Raw genomic sequence first — 21200 nt, forward strand, 5'->3', positions numbered from 1 at the left:
GTAAATCTTCGAGCCTAATCAGCGGGCACACAAATAGAGGTGCACCGGGAGAAGCAGATACTCCAGATATCTTTAAGATGCAATTGTATTTCGTTGCAAACATATTATTATGCTGAGAATTAATTAATTTCTAAATTAGAAAACGAACTAAAGATACTTTTTATTTTCATTGATGGTTTACTATTCATCAGATATAACCTAAATAAAAAAATCTACATTTAGGTATCTCTTCAATTTAATGTATCTCCTTTTTAAGTAGATTCTGGAATCATTCACTTGAGTTTTAATATATTTAACTATTATGTTAAATGATTTTAAATATTATGATTAATACAGAGATATTAGAAGCTTAAAATACAAATAATTAAAATACAAAAACTAGCTAGGCTTTATAATTTGATAGTTAATAAACTTGTTCTACCATATGCTTGCAAAAAAAATCGCATCAACTGCCATTTTCTCAGTGCCCAACGATACTTCTAGACTTTTATAATGACATGCATGCTCTGCTCTGGTCTGGGCCCGAGTTCTGCCCAGCTCCTCGGTCTTCGCTGGCCTGCCTCAACTAGAACTTGCTTGACTTTGCTGCTTTTGCTGTGCTTTTGCCTTGCTTTTGGCTTGCTGGCTTTCAGCTCGTGCTGTGCCGTGCAGTTCTGTCGTTTTTCCATCGCTGTTTTGTCGTCGCTTCTGAGCGGCAGGCAGAGTTTTCCGCTGCAGCCCACCCGAAGTTCATTGCACTTGGTATAGCGGCATATTTTGCATTCGCGTCTCTCCCGCCGCTTTTCTTTTGCTTTTCTTGGGACTGCCTTCTGCTTGGCACTCGCAGTCCTATCTACTTCGGCTGTGTGACCCACGGCACGGGCGAAAATGCCTTTGCCGAAAAAAGACTCCTTGCACTCGGCTCTTTCTGGCACATTTGTGCCGTCGCAATAATTGCATTAATGACACACACTCGAGCACACACTCGAGCGGCGAGAATTATTATGCTTGTCACTTAAAATTTTGTAGGTTCTGTTAATTAAAAGCAATTAAAAATAGTCTTCGCCTCTCAAGTGGATTCCTGACAACGTCGCGTCGCTCGGCTCTTTTATTTTTAATTTTTTGGGACTTATTCTGACAGCTCTCCGACGGAAACACGAATTTTAGGCATTTGAAAAACGATTTGTCGCCGCACTCGCACTCGCACTCGCACTCGAATACTTGTATTATTAGAAGAAATTCGTGTTGGAAAACCAGGGAAAACCAGAAAGCGCATGAGGCGTACTTTTGGCGGAGTATTTTTGGGTGTTTCGGGAAAAATGGGTTAGCCGACAAATTGATTGTTAGGCGACTGTCTGAGGCAAAAAGGGACTCGAAAATTCAGAAATAGATCAAGATAATCCTATTCGAAATAACCTAATTGCCATCTCAATAATCATTCAACACTTCAGTGCTGAGGGCAAACAAATTCAGTGGTTAGAACACTTTAATAACTCAACTAGAAGCCGAGTTGGCAGAGTCAATCGATTAATTGGAGTGCTTTGATATGTTGTCTCTGCATCGATTTCAGTGAATTAATTGCGCTCAAGTTGAATGACTCGTTGCATCTGTCACCCACTTGAGAGCGCCGCTTGATTTTTCAATTTGTTGTCGAAAAATACAAATTTCGTTGGACCTAATGCCTATGGATTGGTGTCGCTCGGCTCGAAATGCAAATATCAAACGTAACAGCCGAAGCCGCCTGGGCGAAATCAATTGCGAATTTGAATTGTAAAGAGTTGTGCTCGCAAAGAGCGGAGCGATCCTAATGCCTGGGCCTAGGCTTGGGCCCCATTAAATGCAATTCCATCTACTTGACTTGGGTCCGCCGTCGAGTCACGTTTTCTCGTCTCTTTTCCCGCCCGGAGGGGCCTGCAAGGCGCCTTTGGACCACTCTGCTGAGGTGATTGTACGGGCTGGCTAACAAGGTACGTGCTGCGGATTTCTGAAGGCTGCCGAACGAGTTTCGCACCGAAAAAATCCATCTCAAACTGCCTTACATTCGATTTTTTCAGAGTCAACATAAACTACAAGCCGCTTGATCTTATTCTGCTGAAAACCGCCGCCTGCGAGCTGCAAACTGCAAACTGCAAACTCCACTCGGCTTGACATTTTCGCTGGTATTATGTTTTGGCCGTCTGTTTTCCAGCCGTCGGTTGCATGTTTGAGGTTATGACAACAGCCCCTGACTGACATGAGGCGACTTCAATTCGATTCGATTCGACACGACACGGCGCGACACCATTAAATGAGGCAAGGTGTTGTTTTCAATCGCGCCTTAAGGGTCTCCATGTTGGGAGCTACTTAATGGTTTTTTGGAGGAGTTGGGAAAAATGCCAAATGTCGCTGGATTGCATGATCGTGTGTAAGGACAAAGGGCCTCTTTAAAATAACGAGGGAAATATGGGTTATTAAAGACTGTGCAGCAGTCTGCATTTCTCCAAAGCAAAAGAATGGGTTGTGTAGGCAAATGGCACTAAAGGTTTCAGCTTCATATCCTATATTAGCCAATTGAATCCCCAGAATATTAAGTTTTAAAATAGCCCGTTAAAAGAAAAATATTTTTTTAATCAAGTGATGCTCAAAGGAATCACTGATCATTTAACTAGCTTGATGCCTTGGTTTTCCAAAAAAAAACCAAATTAAATTTTATATCAATGAATATTGTATATATATTTATAATAATTATGCTCCCTGCTCCTATTTAAAACCGATATATATGGGCATTTAAATTCCGTTCTTATGCCACTCCTCACCCATCCACATTACTCATACGCACTGTATCCCCAAGATTTGCCGCCTCCGATGGGCACGCCCCTTTGGAGACCACTCCCCGCGCCAAAAGCCACACTATGAGCAATGCTCGAGTGCGGCAGTGGCAAATGCTAGAACTCTATACGGGGCAGGGCGAATATTAGATTACTCATACGCAGCGTTGACCAGGCCAAAACAGCCTGTTCCACATTAATTGCCATAAAAATAGTGGCACCCGGGGGCGGGGCGGGGCGGCCACACATTCGTAGAATTTGTGACGGAAATGAGTTAGTGCCATTTGGCATGCCCCCAACCACAAAAGGGGGCAAGGGGCGGCGCAGAGGGGGTTGCAGTGCACACGCATGCATTGAAAGCGCGTGCAGCGACTACCAAAAGCAGGGGCGGGGCAGGAGGGGGCGGGCACCCGCCCGCGTACCCGTTGCCGATGTTTTTGGCCTGCAGCGCTGCCGGGTTGCATAATTATCATGCAACATGCGGCAGTCGACTTGGAGTGTCTGAGAGTTGTGGCCAAAACAAAACGTTGTTTAACGCCTGAGAGGGTTTAGCCTCCATGCCCCCGCCGCCACACCTGGGAAATGGGAAAGGGGCTCGCAGATAGGCTTAGTCACGCACTTTACGCACAATTTTCCATGGGCTGGAGTGGGGAGTTGATGGAGGTGAGGAAATAAAATTCGTGCTGGCTAGTTTAAAGCCGATCATATATCAACGAAGATGTCTAATTTATGACTGGGGAAATGTATTGTCGCTGTAATGGCTTAATAAATCACACATTTGTTGGGGAAATGTTAAATACCACAAAGACATGTGTTTGAATGGGCCATTAAAAGGAGGTAGACAATGTGGTTAAAATGTTGGTGGTGCTAAATAATATTTTTTAACTACTTAGAATAAAAAAGAAATGTTAGGAAGCAATAGATAGGTACTAGAAAATTCCTTGGGATTTAATTTTTTGTTATATTAGCATTTAAGCCTGGTCAATATCAATGATCACATTTAGTAAAGTGGCGAATATATTAGTATTTTTGTTTCATAGTTTGCTGAATTAAATAAATTCATAAACAGCTAACTGAAATAAATCTGCGACTTCGCCAAGACCATGAAACCTTCTCTAGGAAGGTAGGCAGCCGACAACTCCTCGATCGACCCTCCTCCTCCTTAGCCGATTCGCCATTCCGTGCCCCCTCCCCGGGCTGTTTGCGGTCTGCCGTGGGCCTTTGCTGCCCGGCAACTGGCAACTCACAGCGAAACGTGCGTGGCATGACCATTGCTATCAAAACCTGGCCGAAACGGCGAGTGGGCAGGGGCAGGGGCAGGCCGGGGGTGGGCCGGGTGGCCGGGCAGCAGCTGCGCTACTGGGAGGCAGTTGGAGCGGTCTTTGACCGCGGCCAGCAACCGTTAGGTAGCCAGAAGGATTACGAGCTGGCCGCAATGTTTGGCCGCTTGTCCGAGGTTAGTGCAGCGCAAAGGCAGCAAAAAACCGAGGAAAGAGGCAGCAGCGAAATCAGTTAAAGCCAAACGCCTGCCGGCCAGTTGCAAGGTTTTCTTTGTGCTTCTCTTTTCGGCTGCCAAGCCGTTCCGAACTTCATTCCCCATTCGCCTCGCGTGCCCAACAAAGTTGCATTGTTACTACCGCGGATTCGGACTGGGATTGAATTGGATTGCCTGGCCTGCCTTGAGGTTGGCTTCGCGGCTCTGGGGCACAGCACTTCGTGTCGCTTATCGCGCCTCAAAACGCGCCGGCCACATAAATCAATTAGCCGAGGAGGAAGGGCGCCCATTTTGTTTTAGGGATAATTGAGGGCTTGTTCTGGGCGGTACTTGCAATCAAAATCGCCGGGCGGCTGGCGATCGAGCGGGCCGAATCCAAATCAAAAGCTCACTGGTAGGGAGGAGAAGAAATATGTTGGGAGAAATGCGAAACCACTTGGTATGCAACTTAATTTGGGCTACTCCTGCTGGTTGAGGTAACTATGGGGGATGGGAGCAGCCCGTCTTAGAAACCAACCCAAGTAACTTGGCTGGGACTGAGCTAAATTGATGGGCTTTGGACAGTATAAGTTACCAACAAGCTGAGGAGAGTAATAATGACATATGCCAAGCTGGATACTACCACTTAAAAACCTCCTATATCCTATTAAAATATAACTATTTAATTGCAATTTACCTCCTTTGTCAAAACAAAAAAGATAATCACTTCCACTGTTTAGTACAAACATTGTGCACTTAAGTACAAAGACCAACCCCAAAGCTAAATACCAATCGTTTCGAGCCGAATTTCCCAAGCCAAAAGTTCAATTAAACAAGCGAATTAACTCGTAGCACAGACCTGTGCTCCCTTAAACTTAATTGCGGCCCAAAGAACGATTCCCTTGGCAGGCAATTAACGAGTCGTGAGCCATTCCCACGCCACACCGACGGTCCTGGCCAAGATGGCACGCCCCACGGGCCACACAACACAGGCCACATAAATAATTCGCTCTTAATTATTGGCCGAGTCAAGGCGAAAGCGGAGCGGGCAGAAACCACATAAAACTGTCAACGGCAAAATGTCAGACGGTTTCTTGACTTATGACATAAGACAATTATAGCCAAGGTGCAGCCGTTGGCAGCCGAGCATTGGCGGCGCATTGAACTCTGGTCTCCAGTCGCTAGTCGCTAGTCTCTAGTCTCTAGGCTCCAGCTACTTGCCACTTGCTACTTGCAACATGTGATCGGGTTCGAGTCCCGGCTAGCGCGGGCTTTCCGCCGCACAAAAGTGCATTCAACCCGGGCTGACGTCAACATTTTGGCTTGGCAAAGAAAGCAGAGTCAATGCACTTTGCTGCAACTAGTCAGCCTTTCTCCCTCTTTCTCTCTAGCGCCGTCCCGCTCTGCGGGTTGCGGTACTTTCATTGCTCGAGCAGCAAGCAAAAATAAAGCAAAGCGGCGCAAAACTCGTCGCGTTTGTTGCAAGTTCGTTGACGTTCTGTATTTCTGTGCCTGGCACACTACGCCTGTGTGAGTGTTCTAGAATGTTGCCAGCCAACTGGGAAATTTCCAGCTAGATTGCAGCGGAGAAAGAGAAAGCAACAGCATGTGCAACATGTTGAGCGCACTGGGGAAAATCCAAGCGAAGAGGCTGGCGAAATGCGCCATCGGATGGGAAGAGATTGCGCAACACATTTGTGTAACTAGAGTGTGGGACAATATATATTATTATCATCAGTTATTCCTGTCTTCACTAGGTCTAGAAGTATAATATTTACCAGTGCTGTTCTCTAAATACAACTAATTTAGTTGTAATCACAGGTCATATTTCTGTAGAATTAAATTCTGCCTATATCTTTAAAACAAGTAATGCATCTGTCCTGATTTTAATTTTGATGCTCTACTCACTAGGAATATATTTTAAGTATCCAAAGAAAATGGTTTATTACCTATTTAAAATTGATAAATACAGAAGTGTAACATAAATGCTTTGAAAGCACAGAAGGCAACCCTTATTTTAATTATTTGTGTGAAATATGTAAGCAAATAACTGTCAAATAAATTGTGTTATTTGAACTGAAATATCTCGCTGTCGAAATTTTAATATGCCCAAGCCTTATGCCTAATATTTCATCTTTCCAATTAGCCGTCGAGGGAGACAACCCTTGAACCCTCGCAACAGCCCTTCGCTGTGGCCCCCCAAAATGGCAGTCTAAACAAACACGGTATTTTGGCCCATCAGCAGCTGCTGTGGAAATGGGGAAAAGTGAAACAAGCTGAGCCGCAAGCCAAACAGCACCCGCACCCCTAGAAAGGGGTAAGTAACCTCGAACGAAAGCAAAGACTTCTCCGAGCTGGAGCCAAAAGCTCAAGGCGGGGGAAAAGGCGGCACGTGGCTCGAGAGCCGGGGCGAATGACTTTCAACTGGGTCAGCAAAAGTGGCTGCTGTCCCTCGGCTTCGGGGGTGGTTCAGGTACGGATATAGATACATATACGCATGGATATATATCCATTCGCTCAGCCACTCAACCACACACTCGCACACTGGCACACATTTTACTATCGCTCGTAAAGACGGAAAGGCGAAAAAAACTGCATTTGGCATGGCGCGTAGTAGAGCTGCTGCCGCAGTTGCAGTTGCAGTTGCAGCTGCCGTTGCAGTTGCACGTTCTCTTTGCAGCAGATAAGGCCAAAGCCCAAAGGCCGCCCCGGTGGGCGTGGCGGTGCCATTAGTTTGCTCGCCATTTGATTCTGCTTTCAGCACTAATTACTCATTCGCTGGAACAAATAAACGAATTTGATTTGGCCTTGGTCGAGCGGAGAGCATATGTGCAGGCTTACTGGCGGAATAATTAGTCATTTGCATTTTAATGGCCGTTTTAAGTGGGCCTCTGTGTTCTTGGCGGCTTTATCGCTGTTTGCATTGCAGTTTTGGAACACAACATGTTTTCGATACTTTGAAAATTTGGAAAGCCTTGTACTAAAAACATTTGCAAAGCTTTCAATTCTTTTATTTGACCTGCAAGTGTTTGCTTATAAACTATAAGGGAAAAACAAAATTGTAACAATTTATTAATATTTTATATAGATTATAATTAATATTAATTATTATTAATTCAATTTTTCTTGTTTGAGTTTACTTAGTTTCTCTCAAAAGCTCGCTGACACAATGACTAGCAACCTTTAATAAAAAGTAGCATACTTTTGTGCTTGTAAAAAGCACACGCTCGATCGCATGAAAGCCACCAAACGCTAGGTGGCGCCAATAAACTGGCGTAGAAAAGTATGTAAAATATTTTTGCTGCAAGTAAAATTCGTGCTGCGATCTGCAAGATAAGTTGTATCTCATAGTTTCTAGAAAACCAAATCTAATTACTCATTTTAAACATTCCTTATTAAACCTATTTAAACTAAAAGAATCAGATCTTTAACCGCTTATCCCTTGTATACCAATGTAAGTGTATATATCTAGCTATGCAAACGCTTTTGTTGCTTTGGCCTGTAACCCAAATAGGCTGAGGTTGTTGACCCAAATTTTGCAAGGTGCATTGAACTGTTTGTGGGCAGAAAAGCGGAGCAAAAAACGTCACTGGCGATGCGTAAGCGAAAGAGAGCGAAAAGAGAGTGGGAGAGTGTTTTGCATTGTGACTTCTGCGTGTGTTTTTGCTTGGTTAGTTGTAAAACGGAAGTGGGTGGAAAATCTAGAGCTCGGTTTCAGCACAGTTTTCCGGTTGAAAAGGAAATGAAATAATTAAAGACATTTTTTGCTTAAATAAATAATATTATTTTGCTCACTTAAAAATTGCATTTCTTTTTTTGATAATTAATACTAATATGGCCATTATATAAAATAAATGGTTAGTTTTTTGTTGAACTTAATTTATCTGAAACAATTTCTTATGAAATTAAAAAAAATGTTTCTTGGATTATATCTCAAATTAAATAAAGTACATTTAAATTATTTTTTATTTTTTACTTAAAGAAAGACTCAACAATTTGGTGTCTACTTTTTAAATTGAATAGTCATACACATTTTCCAATATTTCTATTTTGTATTCAAAATTGATTCGAAGAGGAAATGCATTTTCTAGAATTTACCCTGCAGAAGCACAACCCAAATTCGAATGAAAAGCGCCACCCACCCCACCGTCACTCCTCCCCCTCCGCCACCCCGCCCTTCTCACTTTTCCCACCCCTCTGCCACACCTCGTGCTCACACACAACCACACACACGCCTAGACAACTTCATGCTACGCTGCGCCGCTGCAGGCGTCGCTGCCGCCGTCGACCGCGACTGCAGCCAGTCGTTCAAGTGCATTTCAGAGCGTTAACCTTTGTGTCGCTGTGTGAGTGTGTGTTGTGTGTCCTAGCCCAACAATTGAGCGCTCTCTTCGGGTCGGGTCGCCTATCTCTCTCTCTCTCTTGTTTTCCCTGGCTTTTCTTTTGGTTTTCCAATTTGAAGTGCAGGCAAGTGGAAAACCTCGAAAGCAAAATGAGAATTGGGGTCTCCCAAGATAAAATCTTGGGAATGGCGCAAGTATGGGTATATAGTATTTTCCCCACTGATAAGTCCAGCCGAAATTTCATTTTTTCTGTTTGTTTTTGGAGTTTGCTTGCCTACCGCCTTTCCTGGCTTTCTTTCTTTGGGATTACCAAGTGCACTTCGTATTTGTTCACCTAACAATCATAATCTGATGAGGGCTCTAAAATTGATGCAGGTTATGATCTAGGAAAACAAAGGAGAAAGGTGGGGGAGGAAAAAAAGAAATGTAAAAGAAATTCTGGTAAATGTTTTCTCATATTAACCTTATGCTTTGGTTACAAATAAAGTAACAAACCATTTTTCCTTAATTTCCCTCCTCTTTTTATGAAATGCACCGAGAAAACCCGCAGAGAGCCAAAGCGCTCGCGGGAGTAAGGCTCTCTTTCTCTTATTCTGCCTCTCTCCCTCCGCCGCTTTCTCGTGGCCTATGCTGCGTACGCTGCTTCTGCTTCTGCTTTGACATTGAACGGGTTCATTCACATTTGCTGCACGCACACAACTGCAGTGCCCCGCTCACAGATACTCGCACGAAAAACTACACGAAGCATAAACAACAACTGCCGAAGCGAAATGAGAAAGAGAAAAAAGTGAGGCACGGTAGGCAGCAAAAAGAAATAAAATAACAGAAAACAAAATAAAAAGCACGCGAGAGTGTGCGTAAATAAATAAATATGCTAAATAATGTGGAAAGAATAACAAACACGTTAGGTAATGGTCCCAGAATCAGAAATAAAGAAAGCGGACAGCGAAGAAAAGTCCCGCGGCATTTTTTATTGAAAATTAACATCTATTTGACTATTTCTCCTCGCCTCCGCTTTGGTCGCTCCTTCGCAGTGGTCCCTCAAAAAAGATACAAATAATATCACCTGCCCTCAACGAATTTAAGTTACGAAATCGGGAATTGGGTCATTAAGGCAGCAGGCAATAAATGTGTGAAACTAGTTGGTCTAAGGATAATGGAAGGGGCAAAAGATACATGTGAGTCACGATACAGATTTTGGGTCCTTTCCCCAAGAAATAACACCTCACCACCACTTACCCTAAGCGATTAGCAGTTGAAAAGGTACTGGTTATTAGGTTTTTCTTTTAAGTTGGGTATCTTTAATGTGTTTCATGAAAAAGGTTGCTAGAAGATGAGGGTCTCAATATAATCGAATCAAGAAGACAGCAGCCAAAAAGGTTTATAAGAGATTACTACCAATTATTACCAATTTAAGTAAAGCTCACATCTCGAAACTAATATAATCGTTGTTGCGTTATTTATAGAACATGTTTTTATCAAACCTTTTCCGCCATAATTAATCAGCGCGTAGAACCCTACAGCGGCTCTAAAGCCATAAAATACGACCAAGAACAACGAGTTTCGAATAGATTTCGGTTGCCAAGTCTCCAAATGAGTCAGTTGGCTGCGAATGAAGTCATTCGTCAAGCTCAAAACGCAAAAAAGATCTGAAACAAAGAAACAAACCACACAAAATCCAAGAATCTGTCTCTGAAATAGAGGTCAATAGACAAGACGAAGGTCCGCCGAGCAGATCAGGTAGGCAGGCAGTCAGAAATCGTGGCCACAAATGGCCAGGGCGGAAATATCAGCCAAAAACGAGCCACCGCTCCACGCGGCGTATGAGCAATGTGCGAAACGCGCTTCCTCGAAGGGCGAGAGCGGGACGGGTAGCGTGCGTGCGAGGGAGATGGCAAGCCCGCCTAACCTTGAACTTCAAAAAAGCGCGAGGGTAACACAAATTTGTAGGCCTACCTATTCAGTTAGACATATATTTACATTCACATAATAAACATATAAATTAGCACACAACAAAAGAGGTTCCACGAAACCCGAAATGCCGAAAAACTGGTCCAAAGTCAATGAACTTCTGCTTCTTCCTCTGCAGACCGATTCGAGTTTTTCGGTGGACACACAGTGGTCAGTCGCAAATTTTAAATCACACAAAGATTTCAAGCAGTTATCAAAAAGGGAAACTCAAAAGTGTTTTAAGGTACTTTTATCTCACTTTTCTTTGGATTAGTGTTGTGAAATGCAATTACCTAGCTTTGAATTAGTGTTGTAAAGTACACTGTCCCAGTTTTCCTTGAAGTAAAACACTCTCAGTTCCAGTGGCTTTCCTACAACCTTGACTTCTTGATTTCTTTTAAAAGTTTTAATTTCCGAGTAATCACTGTGCCTGCGTTTTCGCAACGTTTGAAATTTCAGACGCGCAGACAGTTTAAATGAAAAAACAAATACAGGACCGCCGAGGGCCAGACGAAAAGAAAGGGACGGCTGTTGGAAGGAGGGAGCGAGATCGAGAACCAAGCTCGACTGGCTGTTAACCCAATTCAAGGACGTCATTGAGACATTAAACCCGACTCGCTTTCCGAACCCCGAGTGCCGGCGAATATAAGGGAATAGGGCAAACTACTTTGCCAAGGCTGTGCAGAGTGGAGTTGGCGGTGATCGCGTGACACGAACCCTCGTGATCGCCGGGAAAAGCTCGGCTCGATTAAGATTCCTTCAGGCGAGACACTCCTCTCTGGCGAGGGAACAATCACTGGAACGATCACTGGACTCTGGCCAGAGGTTCAGCTCTTTGGGCGAATGAACTGGCCGGCATTTTCAATGTCACAGACGACAAAGGGCGGCTTCAGAGGCTTCATAACCAGCAGGAGCCCAAGAGAAGCACTGAACAAAATATTAAATGTATTAAAAGCCCATTAAGTAAGCATGAATTTAAATGATATTTTAAGAATCCTTTTGCTCAACCCAAGCTCATTTTCATTCTGAATATAATTGCCTTGCAAGTTGTATAATATCTGTAATGATCCTAATGCTCTTAGCATCCATGAGGTGGAAATTGTCTATTATATTGATTTAAAATACCCTATCCTTAAAGTACAACTGTCATCTCACTTTGATTTTGCAGTGCAGACTGAAAAGAATCATCCACAAAGGCCAGCATTGAAATTGAAGGTTTCGTTCTGGTTTGGTGGTGGCTGTATTTTATTTTTGTGTCTCATTTGCTTTGCCCAGGACCGTGCTGTTGTACATTTTGATTTATTTTATTGCGACGCAATTTAATGCAAGGACAATTCGCCAGACGACGTCGCAGGTTTTTGTGAAGGGCAAGGGCCTGTTGCTGGCGAAAAAACAACCCTGCCAAGCAATTCCTGATCCCTTTTTTCCCTGCCAAGGAGGTCAACAGAGTTCAATGTCAGAGCCACGCTCGGTGGTTGGGCATCAAGTTGCACGTGGCGAGCACACTTCAGCGCTGCCACCCCCGCGGCATCGACAACCCCTCTCTTTCCCGAAGGATATGCGGTGCAGGAACTTACCTTGCAACCCTCGCAGGAATGCACGCCGTAGTGGAAGCCGGAGGCCTTGTCCCCGCAAACGCGGCACAGCACCGTTGTGCCATCGAATTCTGCAAAGAAAAGATACCAATTCAGAGATTAATAACCAGAAAATAGCATTAAAGGATATTGGAAATTGGAAAGTAATAAGGGGTAAGTTTGCTTAGGGAAAGATATTGTCCGGGGTGGGAAACAAATTAAACAATTGCAAAGATACATTCCTATTTTACCTTAAACGTATGGCGTATTACTAAAAATAAAGTAAGCTCCCAAAGTAATAAAGTGACAAGACTACCTAATTATTTTACAGCCAAAAACAATCCACCACTTTCATTATCACTTCCATTGCTTATCGAATGACTTAAGCAATCAGAAGAAAGTCCCCTGAAGGCGACGTAATACTTTCTTCAAATAAAGACAGCGCAGTGCCCGTGCTGAAGACGAAGAAAGCAGCAAAACAAAATGGGCGAGACACAAGAAACTTGCTGCTGAACTTGAGCTCGTTCTTGGCCGAAGAAATGTTACGTAACTTTCACCGGCACGGCAGGTAAACAAGGAAAAAACAAGCAACCAAACCAGAAGAAAGTAAGCAAGGGAGAGCGCAAGAACCCGAGAAAGAGCGGAAGAGATAGACTTTCTTTTGGGAGGAAACAAGTTCTCGTGGCTAAGTGAAAGACTTTCTTCGAACAGGTTCTGTTTTGGCTCTTTCTCAGTGTTGGGGCAGCTCCGAAGAAAGTCTTTCTCCCAGCGGTAGAAGACATTCTAGGCCTCTGCCTGCCTCGCCTTTTTATCTCCCCCCTCTGAACTTCCTCTTTTTACCAGCAATCAGACACGCCACGCTTTGTAAACAATTGTAAATGGCAAACAATGTTCATGATCTTCACGCTGCCATGGCCATCATCATCGCCACGAACACGATCATCGCGATCATGAGCAACTTGTATCTGTATCTCCTTTTTGCTATTTCTGTGCCAGACTCACACACAGCCGTGGCTGCCATGTACGTGGCTGCAATGCCGACAGTTCACTGACATTTCGCACTGCAGATCGTTGCACTTTTGCATCGGACAATAACAACAAGCTGGATGCGAAGAGGAAAGGGGTCTCGCAAAGATCTTTCGCACGCCACTGACTGAGTTCGCTTCAAGTTTCCCGACCGAAAGATATGTAAATATATTTGTGATCAACAACGAGTGCGGATAAGTGGTGGTCTACTTTCAGAGTTGGCTACCTAATTAAGCTGCAAATGAGGAGGCTTTAATGGCAAAATTATATGAATCAGCATCCACGATCACTGAGGATATTTTTGTTATCGTTTCTTATATATCTTCCCTTGTATCTGCCAGATTCACAACTAGGAAGCAAACACCAAAAGATCATATTCGTAGACGCCTGTCTTCCTATTACGTAGATACAGATACAAAGTATCTGTAAGACTAGCTGCCGTAATTGAAGTTCTTATCAGAGGGAAGAAAGCGAAAAAAATAAAACAATCACAGCTGGCTGCTTATTTGAACTTGAAAAAAATGCATTTCACAAGTTGCCTTTACTTAATAAAATATTGTGGTTGTCGTTCGGGTTTCCTTTGTGATGTTTTGGCATTTGTTTCGGGGAATTTCGTGGCACACATTTAAAAATATTTCATTGGGGGCGTTGAGAGAATAAAGAATGCCAGGTTCTGTTTCCATCTCCCTCGGACTCTGGCTGTCTTTTTTTCCTAATCCGGAACCCATTCGGAATCGCTTGGCTTACGTCATTGCCATTGTGATTTTTATAAATATAGGTTTTTTTTGGCAAGAACTTGCTTTTGTAATAGATTCGCTCATGGATTACCAAACTGTGTTCTATAAACAAAGGCGGCAAGGTCAGTGCCAGAGTGAGAGAGCCCTCTCTGTCTGCCCCCTCCCTATCTCTGTCTCTTTTCTCGCACCTCGCGCCCTCTCTTTCTAATCGCCTATCGCTGTTTCATCGCCTTGGGAACTTGGAGTGAGCAGTTGCTAATCGGCGACACGTGTAATGGCCTGATAAATACAAATTATATTTTTTCGGTGTAATAACAACGCATTTGAGGAAGTGCTTCGGGAAGTGCTTAGAAGCTTTAGAATGATACTATAGTTGGGGTTTTTTCAAGGTATCTTGACATTCTGTGAGGTCGATTAAAACACTGTATTTTGGGGATTACATAGATAAGCAAGATTAAAATAAATATTTTCAAGAGAGGGACTAACTCCTTGTAATATTTTCTGGTTCCATCTTTATGATAAAAAGATTCTTTGTAATAAAAAGATTCCTTCTAGTAAATCCAGTGGAAATAAGTACTATTTTTAAGTAATTTGTGTGACACACATTTTCTTTCATTTCCTTTACATTTTCAGGACTTTACAACACTACCTTAGCCCGCTCTGGAAATGTTTTCCAAAGAATATTTCCAGCTGTCTGTGAAATTCCAGCTAACCGAATAATCTGGCTGCCAGATCTATAGGAATTATCTAATACGCACTGCTCACACACACTCGCGCGCGGAGGCGACCTTGAAAGTTTCATTCACTTCACACGCACACGGATGCGGCAGGGGCGGGGGCTCTGGGGGTGTCTGCGAAGAGGTGGAACGGCACTATCAGCACACTAGAAATGAGCCAAACAAATGGCAGCTCCCCCCACAAACACACCCCTGGAAAAAGAGCACACACACAGGCGAGTTTCGACTACTCAAAATATTTATTAACACGGGAGTGAGCGAGAGCGAGGACCGCTGCAGAGCGGGGGAGAGAGCGAGATAGTGCCATATTGGCAATGTTCTGTGAGTAGGAAAAAAAGCCACTAAATTAAAATTTGACATTGAAATTTTTGCCGCTCTCGCTCCCTCTCTTTCCCGCTCAATCAATAAAAGTTCAGCGCGTGCAGGCGGGAAGGAGAGGGGGCGAGCGAGGCGTTCTCGCTCTGCCCACAGACTTCAATGCGGAAATGTTCGGACAGGTTTTTCTGTGGCCTTTTTACTTAGCGCCAGTTCAACGTATCGCCTAATCGAGTCAGGAATAAAAAGTTTATTCAGCGCTTTCGTCAAGTTCAAAAAACGCCCCTGAGGTCAGCTCGCTGCGAGGGATACACCTTGCAAAGTGGGCGCGTTCCAGTCACCTTCGACGGGGGTTCATTGAATCGAGAACAGCTGCCTAATTCTCGATTATGCAATGGGATCGGTTTTTCGCTTTGGCGGGAATGGAAATTAATGACCTCTCAGTGGAACAGAATGTTGGCATTCCGAGTGCCGAGTGCATTGATCCGCGGGTTTGTTTTGTTTTCCAGTGCCTTGCACTTTCGGCGGGAATCATAAATTTATTGAACTTTCGGGGGTGACTGATCGGGCGTGGGAACGCTTACTTTGACAAAATATGAGTGGCTATACTTAAGAAATAATTGGCTTACTTTAGAAGTAATAGGGAGTGAAATTATTCCTCCATTATTGGGATACCTACATATGTTGCAGCAAAAATCCAACATATCTTAGACAAATAGAAACCTGCCCGAAATGCTCCCAGCTCAACTGTCCCAACCAATTAGCCAAAAGTAAAAGTCCCCGAAAAAAGGCCCAAGCAAAACGTGGCCCACTGATAAATTGCACTGAGAAACGCCGCCAAATTGTTCACTTTCGATTCGGCGATGGTCGTTTTCACTTTCAGGTCTTTGGCCGCCTAATAAATTTCTAAAATGCACAAATAATTGTGCCAATAAAAATAAACACGATCGGACGAAAATCAAATGAAATCAAAATAAAATAAAAATCGCACAGAGCAAACTTTCCAAGCGAGCAAAAGTTCAAGAGCCGCCTACGAAAATCGAAAATCGAAAATCGAAAAATAGCAAGGCGCCTGTGAAAAGCGAAGAAAGAAAATGAAATAAAGCAAAGACAAATAAACGGCGGGGAGCAATGGCAAGGCGAACTTTTCTTTTGGACAATTGTAGCGTTGCAGCTTGACTTTCACCGACATTTCGCAGGGGAGGGGGTGCACGGCCCACCCGGAGGAGTCGTTAACCCGCCGCTATGGCCGCTATGCAAAAATGTCAAAGAGGATTAGGCCCGGTTTTTCCTCTATTTTATTTTATTTTTGCCCGTAAATTGGCCGCGCATGCGCAGTCGCAGGCGCCGTGGTGAAAAGTGAATTTGGCCAAGTCAAGCTGCAGTTGGCTTTTCACTTTCGTTTGCCGTTTGCCGTTTGGCGTTTGGCGGCAATTGAAATGCGAGACTTGGCAAACGGATGCACAGCGACCTGGCCGAAACCGAAGCAGCAAAAGAAATCCGCCGATCCGCAATCCACGATCCACGGGGTAGCAATGAACTTGGAAACCCACTTTGTCATCCACCCCCACCCCCATTTCTTTTGCCGGTTTTTCACTTAGTGAAATGCAATGCCAAGCACACAAGCGCATAAATAAATATCGGTGGCAAGGGGGAAAACACACTTTTGCAAAGTAAAGCAAATAATGGCGCCGAGAGTGGGCGAGAAATGGCCGGGGATTGGAAATTGGAGACATAATCGAGACACATATAAATATTGTTTTGGTTTTCACTTTCGATTCGACTGTCAGGCAGTGTGAGTGTGAAATGCAGTTGACTCAAGGGGTGTTTCGGTTTAATCCGTGCATATGGAGATGGGGTGTTAAAAGTAATCTACTTGGGGTTTCCCAACAAATGAGTGGTGCACCATTACATAGTGTTTTTATCGTAAGAAAGCTGTTTTTTATGGATTACAAGTTGTAACATATAATTTTTAATGATTTAAACCCCACATTTAAGCCACACACTATAATAGCGATCATAAGATTTTTTTATTTATCTACAGACTTACAAATATTCATCCTAAACAATCCTTTTCCTAAACACCCTGGGAACTCCCAACCCCAAAACGACACTTTCTGTTGCCCAAGGTTCTCCCGACTAGTTTTATTGGAGTCCCCAGATAACTTCTCATGCGAGGATCGAGTAAAAACGACAGTCAACCAGTTCCCCTCTGTAGGAAGAACCACCTTGACTCATCGCTTGAACTGCGATTGCCCCCAACCGATCCGATCTGAAGTCTTTCTGGGGACTTGAACCGGTTGCTCATAAGTGCATTAACTTCCTTTAGTCATAAAACAAAGCCTGGCATTGGTACAGTTATATTTTCGGTTAAACAAAAAATAAAACAAACATGAGAAAAACCGAAATGTGGTGAGCGCTCAAGTTAATTGAACTTACTTGAACCCGAAGCTTGAGCAGCAAATGATTTCGGATGCGGAACGACCTTGGTGACTGGAGCTGACTGACTAAACGGCGATCATCGCGCTGATAATGGTAATTACTTTGATAATGATGGTCACACGATTGCGGGACGCGTGACGTCACAATAATTATATCGGGGCGCCACCTCGCAATTTCCGCCTTGCCAAGCTTATTGACCCAATGCTAATTGGCGGGGGAAGGTCAAAGCCAAATCAGATCGGCCAACAATCGATCGGATTTTCTCTCTCAGCCCGCCCATACATATATCATTTTAGAGATACGTATACCGGCGTTTTATGGTTCGCATGCCTTTGGTTTTCAAGGTTCTCATCTGGTCTAAACGGAAGCAAACCATAAGATTGCTTTGGTTTATGAGATCAATACGGTTTTTCTATTGGTCTCAGCTTATTGGTCAGAATTCTGATCAAGAAAGAATTCGCGTATGATCTATCTGTTCACCTTATAAGTCTTCCTTAAGAACTATATCTTGTTTGAAATGTGGGTTTTATTGGGTGATAATATTAAAGATACTTCTTAGGAGCTTAATCAATTTATTTATTTTCCCCTAAGAAAGAGTTTAAAGTTCCTTGTGATCCTTTTGGTAATCCCTCAGACTCACCTATGTTGAGCTCCGGCTCTCCCTTGATCGAGCTCGCCACAGTTGTATCCATAACTGGGTAGGACTTGATGTACTCCGGAGTTTGGGGTCGCGAGTCCGCCGGCACCACCGCCAGGCCAGCCTGGTGGTGCAGGTTGGCCTGCGGATATGCGTGCGGATACATCGAATGTGGGTGTGGGTGGTGCTGAAGGTGGTGCTGCTGCTGCTGGTGCGGTTGCTGCTGGTGCGGCTGAAGCTGTTGCTGCTGCTGCTGCTGGGGGTGGTGGGGCAGGGACTCGAAGTGCTGGGGCATCGGCGCCTGCTGCTGCTGCACCACCACAGTGGTGGTGCTGACGGCACTCGACTTGCTCACGAAGATCACACTGCTGTGGGGCAGCTTGACGGGGGAACTGGGAGAATTCGAAGAACTCGCCATGGTCACACCTGTGGGTGGCACAGTATCCAGATCTGTGACAGGTGCTCCCAGGCTCCTGAATTCCGGGTTGTAGTTCTGGCCCATGGCCAGCTTGCTGTTGTGCTGGTAGTACGCCGAGACACTGGTGTTGGGCGGCAGCTTCAGGGCGTTTTCCAGGTGAGAACGCCCGGTGACCCCCAAAATGGGCGGCGCTGTGGTGCTGGGCTGCTCGGGGGCTGGCGGTGCTATCATATTTGTGCCCACTGTGCTGCAAATCACAGAGGTCTTGGCGCTATCTGAACTGTCCGCGGACATTAGCATTTTGCTGGCGGCTTTATCAACACTTTTCGGGGAACTTTTTGAATATTATATTTCAATTTTTAATTTAAATTTCCAGCCTTAGGCATAGTTTTGGTTTTTGGAGCACTTGGTAAGATACTATGTTATCCTTTGCATTGAAATTTTGTATCTTTTTTGGGACCCTACGCGGGCAAAGTTTGCATGTTTTCGGAACACTTTTAAACACTATAAAAATCACTGTGGGGTTAGGGTTATCCTGCCGCGGAAGATTCACTACACTGCTAGAAACTCGCGACTCGAAGTGGATCGAACGAAACGAAGCGAACGGAGCGGAGAGCCGACGATCTGCGCGCTGCGAGTGGCAGTTAGTCAATGAAAGGAAAATCAACATTCGCGTCGGATCTTGTTCAGTTTTTTCGGCCAGCCGACCCTGAGAGCGAACGTCGACGTCGGCGGCGGTAGAGAGTGAGGGAGAGCGCTCTGCCTCTGCGCTTCCCACTCTCTCGCACTGGAAACATGTGCTGCCAGCCAGCAGCGAGTGCGAGCAGGAGCGGCCGATCCCTCGGATACCGCGCTTATGCGTGGCCCAGTTCACGGAATCGGTTCGTGTTCATTTCCTCAGCTGTTCATTTGTTCAGATCATCCATTTCTTACGGAATTAAATAGTTTCTTCATTTTATAAATTATACTAAGTGCCTGTTACTCACTTGCTTGGTTGTTCATAAGTGCTCTGATAAAACCGCTTTGAAGTAACCCGCAATGTACCTCAATGCTGCTTTGATCAGAACTCTTGTTTAACTTTGGGATGTAAAGTTGTATAATACTACTTAGAAACTGTTAGATCGAACAAATAAACAAGGGAGAGAAGTGATTGTCTCTTGATCTCAAAAGAGGAAGTAACACAATTTGACCAACTGATTACGGACTCAGTTGATCCGGCAATTCGCGAACTGATTACCCGAACAGACCACGCATGAACCCCGTATCAGCAGTGGTAAGAGCCAGCGAGGGTGAACAACAGCTGTGAGAGAAACACATGTCGCTCGAGTGCAGAGCCAAAGAGAGCAGCTCTCTCTTGCCATCCCACCCTCCCCCTCGATGGAGTTCAATAAAACTTCGGCGGAGTGAAAATTTATGAAATTACATGCAATTAAAAATTATATCACTCACAATAATGAAGAGTTCGGAGCCGCAAGATAGGATCGTTGACTCTCAGTCGTTGACACTGGGCGGAAAACATGTAAATCAAATATTTACACGGCCAAAAGGCAATAAACCCAGCCGAATGCTGAAAAAACTTCGCCTAGGTCAATGCTAAACTTATTTCCTGGATCGTTGAGCCACGTGTGGCTATATGCTAGGGCACCCCGATAACCCCTGCCGGCCCACCGCCCCCACACTTGACCCATTCAAGGCTAGACGTCCGCCGTCTCGCTCGGGCGTTCCAAAAATAATCTTTGACTGAGTTTTCCTTGTTTCCAATTTTCAACTTTTCGGCACTTTGTCGGCGGGGGAAAATCTAACACATTTTCCTAGGCAGGCGGGAGGGTTTTGTTTTTCTTTTCGGAATACGACATGTTTTTCTCCAAACAAAAACAGAAAGATATTCCCATTTTCTTGGTCTTTATGGGGGTGTTTTTGTGGGAAGTGTGGAAAATGCTTGGGGTAAATTAGCTGCTTTAGCACCATTTTTGTATGGGGGAGGAAACGATACTGCCGCGATCTTTATTTCTTTTAAATGGGGTTAAAATCAAATAAGATCAATCTAAGACATTGGATTTCGATGAATGGTATAATGAATCAAGAAGGTTTTACTTGGTATACATTTTTAGGATCACTCACTATACCACCCTTACAAGCTGAGATCCAAGTTTGTATAATCTTTACCCCACCCACCGCCGTCATCCTTGAATCAAATCTCTAATTACCTTAAGCCCCTTGCTCTTCGATCACTTTCACATTGGTTTGCTGACGTTGCTCGTTGATCGGCCACCGGACTCCCATAATCAGAAACTCGAGCGCATAATAACAATAAAGGCACATTTTCCTTCGACCGCCAGACCCAAACAAAAATAAACATTGAACTTCCTTATTAATGCAATTTCAATAATGACAACAGTGCAGGGCAGCTCAAGAGTCAAGTCCCCGGATCCGCGAGTTCGAGTCTGGGGATATATATAGGCGAGCAGACAAAACGAAAGTGGACCTCCGAGAAGATCTCATCCCGGGTTCAAGTGGGGGTCAAGTTCAATGAGGGTGAACTCTCCAAAAAGTGTATTATTATCAATATTCGGGAGATGCTATTCCCCTTTATGTGTTTTCAAAAGGTTATTAATAATGCCTCGTGAGTATGACTGGTCTGGCTGGGAGCCATAAATATATGTATTTTCTTATCAGCGTTTCGGGAATGCCCGACTGACTGAATTTACATGTTCGCTGGGACAGGCCTTCTTTTCTATTTTATTGTACTGTATTCTATGTA

The 21200-nt window shown here is 44.2% G+C and overlaps 1 protein-coding gene across 2 annotated transcripts in view; it reads right to left on the reverse strand.

Moving 5' to 3' along the window:
* LOC108028246 (ecdysone-induced protein 75B, isoforms C/D) overlaps positions 1–21200 on the reverse strand; it is a 103106-nt gene that overhangs the window by 28350 nt on the left and 53556 nt on the right. Inside the window, exons 1-2 of one of the 2 annotated variants that reach the window (XM_017099929.3) lie at positions 18025–19080; positions 12131–12219 (exon numbers count right to left, since the gene is read on the reverse strand). In XM_017099929.3, coding sequence (XP_016955418.1) covers positions 12131–12219; positions 18025–18739 — 804 coding nt within the window. In that variant the 5' untranslated portion in view covers positions 18740–19080. Of the gene's footprint in view, positions 1–12130; positions 12220–18024; positions 19081–21200 lie in introns of those variants that run through there. The other variant, XM_017099925.3, reaches the window with a different exon arrangement.

The sequence above is a fragment of the Drosophila biarmipes genome, chromosome 3L, assembly GCF_025231255.1.
Source record: "Drosophila biarmipes strain raj3 chromosome 3L, RU_DBia_V1.1, whole genome shotgun sequence".
Lineage (NCBI taxonomy): Eukaryota > Metazoa > Arthropoda > Insecta > Diptera > Drosophilidae > Drosophila > Drosophila biarmipes.